This window comes from Monodelphis domestica, chromosome 8, assembly GCF_027887165.1.
Source record: "Monodelphis domestica isolate mMonDom1 chromosome 8, mMonDom1.pri, whole genome shotgun sequence".
NCBI classification, from domain to species: Eukaryota; Metazoa; Chordata; class Mammalia; order Didelphimorphia; family Didelphidae; genus Monodelphis; species Monodelphis domestica.
Window position 1 is genome coordinate 242,118,132 of NC_077234.1, and position 9,327 is coordinate 242,127,458.

General features: G+C 35.4%; 1 protein-coding gene across 1 annotated transcript; it reads right to left on the reverse strand.

The window, feature by feature from the left end:
* Positions 1-279: 279 nt before the first annotated feature.
* Positions 280-1,203, reverse strand: LOC100618902 (olfactory receptor 5AC1-like). Its single transcript, XM_003341796.1, has one exon. It carries the CDS (start codon positions 1,201-1,203, stop codon positions 280-282), a length of 924 nt encoding a protein of 307 aa, XP_003341844.1.
* Between the last annotated feature and the right edge of the window lie 8,124 nt (positions 1,204-9,327).

Consider the following 9,327-nt stretch of genomic DNA (forward strand, 5'->3'; position numbering starts at 1 on the left):
AATATGTTAGTATACTATGCAAAATCCCTAAAGCCGTAACCATTCAAAAGCCATCATTGGCTTAAATTACATATTTCATTTCTAATAGATACATTGTTGAAGAAAGAATCTCTAGTGAAGGCACAATAGTTCTACTACATACAGAGATATTTTCAGTTGGCACATATTAATCATTTTTGAGATTAAGAATTTTCTCTGGCACAGCTAAGTATCTCCTGAAAGATCTGAAGATTTCATTAAATTTAACAAGAATAATTTACCAACTTCACTTGAGAAATTTTACTTTTTTATTACTTTTCTCAAGGCAGCAAGAACTTCTTTGTTTCTCAGGCTGTAGATAAATGGGTTTAATAGAGGAATTATGATTGTGTAAAACAAGGAGTTCATTATGTCCTGATCTTTGGCACCACCAGATCCAGGAAACACATACATTATTAAAAGGGTGCCATAGAATAAAGAGACAGAGAGCAGATGTGCACTACAGGTAGAGAAAGCCTTACTTCTGCCATGTTCAGACTTAATTCTCAGGATGGCAAGAAAGACGAAAGTGTATGAGACTAAGGTTGTCATAAGAGTAAAGGATTGTATGGAGAGAGCAAAAATGAAAAGCACTAGTGCGTTAAGGGATGGGTCAATACAGGAAATCTTAAACAATGGTAAAATTTCACAGTAGAAATGATGTATTAGATTTGGTCTACAGAATGTTAATCTAAATAACAAACCCACGTGTATCATGAGATGAAGAAATCCAAGGGTATATGAAGCAATCACCAGTTGGCTGCAGAGTCTATTAGACATCCTCACTGGATATAGCAGGGGTTTGCATATGGCTGCATAACGATCATATGCCATCACTGCCAAAAGGAAGCATTCTGTTGATGCACTGGCACCAAAAAAGTAAAATTGGGCCAGGCATTCTGAAATGGATATAGATTTATCTTGGGATAAGAAGTTCATGAGCATCTTGGGAGTCACTGAAGAAGAAGTACAAGCATCTGCAAAAGCTAAGCTACTCAGGAATATGTACATGGGTGTCTGAAGGTGAGAGTCCATCCAAACAAGCACCACCAGACCAATATTCCCCACCATGGTTGTGAGATAGATCATTAAAAATATAGGGAAGAGCACGAGCTGAATTTCTGGGCGATCTGTAAGGCCAGTGAGAACAAACTCTGTCACCAGTGTCATATTCTCCTCCATCATAACTCCTTTGTGGATGCTCACTGAAAGAAAAGATGAAAAATAAAGAAGACATTTACCAACAACTCTATGAAATAATAATTTCCTGTACATGGTGCCCTGTCACCAGCTTGTCTTCAGCTTTTATTTTATTTCTTTTAAAAAAAGAAGTATTTTAGTATAATTATTCAATTCCTTTCTGGGATTAGAATGAAATAAGACAAATGGAAAGAGACACAGATAACTTTAAAAGAGGATATTTAGGAATTTTTTAATGTAAAGAATAAAGAAAAAAACATGTATTTCTTTATGATTCTGGAATCTGTGAACAATGAATTTTATATATTCTTTGATGTTTCTGTAACTCTTTTCAAATTTAAATACAAATTTATATACATTAATTCATTTGAATCTTAATGACCCTGAGAAAAGTATTATAGACATCTTTATGCCAATTATATGAATGAGTAAACAGGGTGTGAGTGTTTGTGTCAGGCAGGAGTGCAATTAGATCCTAGTTCTCCCTGATTCCCAGTCCAGTATTCTATCCCCTATGTCTGGATATGGAGTGTCCACTTATAATATCTCCTGCTGAGGGAAGCTGAAGATGGTGGACTCTTTGAGCTCAGGAGTTCTGAGCAGCACAATGGCTAAAATCAATGAGGTGTCTGCATTAAATTTCCCAGCACTATTGTGAACCCACAGAAGCTGAAGACCAACAGGCTCCCTGAGGGAAGATGAGCCATTCCAGGATAGAAAATAGGAGTAGGTCAAAGCTTCCATGCTGACCTTTTGTGGGACTGAGTCTGTGAGTGACCCCAGTACCTCTCACCGTAGTGAGATAGGGAGGCTTTGTCTCAAGGGAAAACAATCACAATAAAATCTTTGTCATATTACTAAATTTATTGTAATAAAGGAATTGATCTAGACCTCTACTCTATTCCAAACAATGGGGACAAGTCAGGCTCTTAATTTCAAACTCTATGAACATAATCCAAAAATTTTTATGTTTTGGGAATGTGTTAATGTGTAGTAGAGCAAGGCAACTCTGTACAAAGAAGAAAGCCCATCCTAGGAATGATTATTATTTAAAAATAATAGAATTTAGAGCTAGATAAGATGAAGTAGTAAAAATTATTTATTTTATGCATAAGCCTCGATCCACTGAGGTGTAGTTACAGGTCCAATTCCACCTAAGTGGTTTTTATGTAAATTTATTTATTTTCGTTACATTAAAATACCTGGTAAAGGTACAGAAGATATAATTTGATGAAAAGAAAAATATATATATTAAACTTTGCCTTACTGATTTCTACTTATCCAGTTTTTCTCTGGAGGGGGACATGCACAAGTCATGCTTCAAACACTATTTCCATTACTATCTTTGATGTTATCTTGGTTCTGCTTGTTTCATTCTTCATAATTTCATGAAGGGCTCTCTAATTTTGGAAAAGATAAGGGATTTGAGAAAGAGAGACAGAGACAAAGAGAATACGTGAGACAGAGACAGACTGAAAGACAGACAGAAAGAGATTCATTCCCTGAGGATTTCCAGCAACAGAATACTGTCTGAAATGTTTTTAAAATATTTTCTGCCTTTATATGTATAATTGATATCACATTGCTTACTTTCAAAAGGAATGGGAATTGAGTGGCATGAACATGAGAATTTGGAACTCAGGAAACATTTTAATGAACATTGGAAATTTTTTATATAATTGGGATATGTTCATCAAAATAAATAACCATTTATTTAAATATCTGCACACAAGCAGAGGCATCAGATAACCTTTATTGTCATGATCCACTGAAATGTAAGGTTTGATGCTTTCACAGTTTTCCCAACTCAAAGTTGTAATATTTCTGCTCTATAAAAATATAAGGAAATTATTTAATAATTATGTTTCATGGATCTTATCTTAAAACAAAAGAGATTTGCACAGTCTCAGGTGATTTCAGAAATAGATAAACTTCATTTCATGATCATTTTATTTTGCACCATTTTCTTTTGTCTTTTATCAAAAATAAGTGATATTGGCAGAGCTTTATGGTTTGCAAAGTCTTTCCCACACATTATCTTATGAGATCCTTAGAACAATGCTCTAGAAAGAGCTCCAACACTTCCTATGTGCCATCCATACAGATAGTATCTTATTTGATGCTCATATCAACCCTGAACCCAAGTGCTGTTTCGTCCCTGTTTTAAAGCTGAAGAAATGGGATCAGACAGAGATCATGACTTGCTCAGGATCTCCCAGTCTTCCTGGCTAGAATAGATTTGAATTCAGTCTTCCTGACTCCAGTCACAGGGCTCAATCTACTGAGTCACCTAGTTCTATGGATGATGATAAAACAAAGCCACAACACAGCCTGATCATGTTAAATCATTTCTCCATGCTCACACAAGCAGTAAGTGTCTGACACAGGACCTGAGTCCAACATCTTCAAACTTTATCCACTTCCTTACTCAGAGATGAGAGGTTGCTTGTCTTTGGACTCCCAGGGCTTGGCCTCCTGCCAGGCAGCTAAGCATCACTTCATGAATGTGGATGACTAATTGATCCCAGACAACACTATGACATATTTGACATTTAAATTTGAGGCTAAAGAAGTAAACATCTAATGCATGATCCTGGATGCTCTTTGCATATTACTAAAAGTGAAAGAATTTTTGTTGTTGATGAACTTCTTTGTAAAAAGTACAGAAACAGAAATGACTCCTCTCTTACCTGAATTCTCTAAAAGACCTGTAGACCAGTAAAGGGAACAAGCACTCACTCTGGAGTCAGAGGTCCTATGTTGTAATTCCTTTACATTCTGATCCTTACAACCTGACTGAAGTGGGTGCAATCACAATCCTCTAGCCCTCAGTTTCCTCATTTGAAAATGAGAAATTTAGACAAAATAGCATGTTAGATATTTTTCCTTAGACCTGAGAGCAGTTCTTTTAGGAACTAAAATAGCTGTAGAAATGGAAAGGCCAATAAGAATTTATTCCTAGTATATTAATTCTCTCAGGTAACAATGCCTGAAGGGAATCATTTATATTTCCATTCAGTTCCAAATCTGAGTCTGAAGCCAATGAAAATCCCTCAGTCCCAATAAAGCACCCCCTAAAGGTTGGATTTAAATTTGTTTCACTGAGTGCTGAGAGCTAATCATTACATCATGGCAAATGCATGATATTATATAGTTTAAATTATATCAAATAAAAATACTCTCTTTGCTATCCAGGGTCTGTGAAGTTCTGATTTTGCTCAGTTTCTCAGCATAGACTTGAGTTCAAGGCTTCTTTCCTTTGTAATAATTCATTTGTAAGTATCTGGTTTGGGCTGACTGGTTAGCTTTATTAGATTGAGCATCTTCCAAATGGAGTCACCATTTTCAATTCCACCAAGAGTAATCATCTTAGCTGCCCAATGCATCGAGTGTCAAACAATGTATGGAGCCACAGAATGTGGGATTAAACTGTTCATCATTTGCAAAACATATTCACTTCCATATTTTGACTTACTATAGACATGTTAGCAAAACAGTACATAGCATATGGATAGTACTGATGCCACCCAACAAAGATTATTGAGTATGTAACAATATTGAGTTCAGTGATAGCATACAAGAAGAGTGCGTGTTAGCATCCCATTCTCAAGGGGCTTACAACTGACGTGAGAAAAGAGTGCTTCTGAACACAAAACAATTAAAAGAAAACAAAATAAGACATTTAAAATCTTTTCTTTTCTTCTAAGCCTTAAACAAAAATTTCCAACAAGACACTTTTACCTGTATGTTATACCAGTGACAATAATAATAGTAGAAGTAATGATAAGCATGTACTATCATCTCCTGTATACCGCACACTACTGAGGGCATTGCTAAATTCATTTCATCCTCACAAAACCCCTGGGATGTAAGTGCTATTATTATTCCCACTTACAGTTAAGGAAGTTGAGACACACAGAGGTGGTTTGTTTAAGTTCAGATAGCTAGTAACTCTCTAAGACTGGATTTGAACTCAGATTCTCCTAACTGTAGGCCAAATCATCTATCTGCTTACATGCCTTGACTGCCTGAAGTGTTAATATTATCTTTTGTTCTTTCCTCCTCTCATTCCTTGTATCTATTTATCACCTTGTTTGCTGAAATGGTTTGCTCAGTATAACAAAACTAACAAGTGTCTGGGACCAGATTTGAATTCAGAAAAATGGGTCTTCCTGATTTTTACTGACCTTCCATATTGATCTTCAGCAAAATCTCTGAAATCTGTCTCCTTTCTTTCTCCCTGTACCACAAGACTAGGGCAGGCTCCATCTGGTCTAGAAAACTGTCACATTCTCCTAACTGGTTCTCACTTCTAATCACTAACTCTTCTGCTCTCTCCTTCACTCTCCTGCCTAACTGATCTTCCTTAATGCACATCACTACATAATTCAGGACACCCTCTTAATGCCAAGTAAATTTCAATCTCCAGTCCCTCATAGTCAAGGCAGGGTGAAGTCGCGGACACAGTAGTGGGCATGAAAGTGGAAGATCTAAAGTCCTGATCATCCCTGGTCCTTCTTTATGAGTACATTATGGTTGATGATAATGGTACCTCCTCTGCCACTGGGTTGTATGAGAGAAGATATGTCACCCTATATAAATATAAATATAAGCCATTATCATTCAAGACTCCATAACTTGTGAATCTCCTTCCCTTCTAGACCTGCTTTCTCTCCATATCTCTCAAACACCGTATCCATGTGAGGCTACCGTCCTTCTCTGAAATGTGATCTGTGCCCCATCACCACCCTATAATTCTGTTCTGCCTCCTGCCCATGTGTGAACACGTCACCTCATGAGTTCCTATCATTGGTGAAAGGCAACTTCAAGTGCTACCTCTTTTGGAAAGCTTTTCCTGATTCTTTTCAGTTCGTAAATTACTAAATGAAATCACATAAAACAATTTTCATTACAACCCACTGATGCATTTGTGAATGATTTTATATTTTGGTTATTTTAGAATAAAGGAAATCTGAATCTGATTGCAAGCAGTGAAGAAGGAGCTGTTTTTTGTTTTCTTTTATTTTCAGTCATGTCAGACTCTTTGGGGCTCCATTTGGGGTTTTCTTGGTCAAGATATTGGAGTGGTTTAACATTTTCTTCCAGCTCATTTTACAGTGAGGAAATTTTGGGAAACAGGATGAAATGAGTTGCTCAGACACACAACGAATAAGTGTCTGGGACAAGATTTGAATTCAGGAAAATGGCTCTCCCTGACTTTATGCCAAATACTCTATACACTATGCCACTGGGTTGTTCCAAAGGAGCCAGGAGAGAATTGAAGACAGGAAAAGAAATTGAAGACAAGAAAAACAGAAAGAAAATTATCAGTGAATGGGGCATAATCTGAAAAGAGGGAAAGACAGGAGATGAAGGGCACATGTCCGAGGGACTGTCTTCAGAAGGAAAAGACCACCTCAATCTCTGGAAGGGAAGAGAATGAGGAAAAGATGGATCAAAACACAAAGGTTTTACATTAATAGAAGAATGGCATGACAAGGCCAATAAAACTTTAAATTGATTAATGTTTCCCATAATGTCCAGTCTCTGTTTTTTATACCTCTGTAAATTATGTGTATAAAAATCTTGCTTCTTAAAATTTGGTAATAGCAACTACTAGCCGACCTCACTGACAAAACAGATGATTCATTATGATTTTCTACAGAATATTTATCCATACTTACATGTACATAGATATATTAATAAGTAAGGCCTTGATAAAATCTATGCACACTAGGAGTTTATGCCCTCCTTCCCTAAGGAAATCTGAACTACAATTTCACATGTAAAACTTCATAAGGGAACAGTATAGTATTTCTTTAGGGACTTCGATTTCTCATTTGAAAGACCAAGCTAAGTTGAAAAATAGTGAATTGGATTACTTTTGAAAAATCTTATTCCATTATTAATTCAATGCTGTATTTTAATACATATACACAAAAATTAATTATTAAAATGAATGCATATTAGCAAAAATAAATAAATAAATATTCCAAGATGGAGAAAAATATTACATAAACTTTAAGCAGTTAATAAAATAAAAGCAAATTAATAAAGCAAAGCATACATTTATTCTATGATCCAGCCTAGAACACTGAAATATTGTTTCATGAAAATTTTTTTTCTGACTATAATAAATGTGGCTACATTCAGGTATATTTAGTTCTCAGCATATAGAATTCATTCAGATCACAAGATATACCTTTAGTATTTCCTATCATCCTTAATATTTCACATGTTATTGAGCTGTGATATTACATTATAATTTTGTGTTATGCTTTGCTTAATTATATTTCAGTTCATTGTATGACTTGCTTTTCTTAAAGGTAAATTAAACTCTGATTCTTAATTTCCATAGAGTTTATTAATATTTACTAGAATAAGAGAAGGCAGACATACAGAGCTATACTGAACTAGCTATGTGAGTGCTCTTCGCATGGCTCTCTCTGTCTCTCTCTGTCTCTCTCTGTCTCTGTCTCTCTCTCTGTCTGTCTCTCTCTGTCTCTGTCTCTGTCTCTGTCTCTGTCTCTGTCTCTCTCTCTCTCTCTCTCTCTCTCAGCCCACATCCTTTTGCCCCTGCATCCAAGAGAAAAGAGAGAGCATAATTCCTTGTCTAGAACCTTTTAACCTCCCACTGTCATCCAGGTCAAACTCAATCATCTCCCAATCAAGTACATAGTCCACTGTCCCACTAGAGCACATGGAAGCAGGTCAGACCCAAATGCATGATCCTGGGAAGGGATTTACTTCATACCCTTTCACTTTTTGTTTTTATTACAATTTTAATAACTTTGAACATGTTTGTTGAACTTCATCTTCTCTCTTTCTGTTATTTTATGAATAATGTCCTGGCAATGGAATAGTTGGGTTACAAAGTAATATTTGTTTTCTTATTTATGTTACCTCTTATATTCATCAGGAATGTATGTTCCAATCTACAGTTCCAATAGTGTTTTAGACTCCAATGTTTTCTGAAAACCTCTGTATTTTATTGCATTTTGCTAATTGTTTTGTTTAAGATTTAATTTTGTTGGTTTTAAGTTCATATATTAATGCATTCAATACTATTCTGTTTCACTGTTCTTTATAAAAAGTACTGGGTTTTAACTATGGTTATATTCTGTTGTTTTTCTCCTATAACTATACTGAACAAATATTATTGAATAAGCCCATATAAAAACAGCTTTTTTTCTATTTTTTACTTTGTAAATTGCAAAAAATGATAGTGGCTTTTGTTTGCTATTGTAATTAATTGAGCTATTGAGAATTTGGGCAATATTGATACCTACATATTTGTACTACTGTTCTTTATATAAAAACTGTTACCTTCTGAAATTCATTTGCTTGTACTCACAGTGGATCATGGCCAGGTATGAAAAGGAAGTGGATCTCATTTTGGTGAGAAACCTTGTATTCTACATTTCCGTAGCTGACACAGTGTGTCAATGATTCTAAGCTATATTTTTTAATTTAAAAACTTTTATTATTATATTTTGCTTGCATGTGCAATATAGTATTTCAGGCTTTTTTTTTATTTCTTCTCTCCTTTTTTTATAGTTGAAGCACATCTCACCAGTATTAAGATTTTAACTTTTTTTGATTTAGCAGTATTATAAGTTTAAAATATTTGCTATAATGTCAATGCATACCCCAAAAGCTTGAGACTGTAAAAATGATGGCACTAATTGTTTAAAAAAAATTATGGGACTTTGCTTAATGATTCTGCCCGATTCCAGGACAAGATATACAAAAGAGCCATTACACAGGGCCAAAGAAGCACAAAGCTAAACCTGAATTGTGCCAAAAGAGCACACAGGTAAAAAAAAGAAGAAACCAATCCCGATGGGGTTGATGAAAATTCTAAGCCAATACAATGGACTTGAACCTAGTGTGAGACTCGAGGTTGTAATGCTTAACATACATTAAGACATAGGTCCTCCTTGAATCCACACTCTTCATGAAAATGCTTACCAACAAGTATCTCAAATTTGGTTCCTACTTGGCTCCTAAAATCTAGTCCCTCTTCTGTTTTTCGTAATGTGGCAACTCTCTTTAGTCCTGGCTACTGACTGGGTAAATGCATCATTGCTTAAATCATTGTAATTGGGC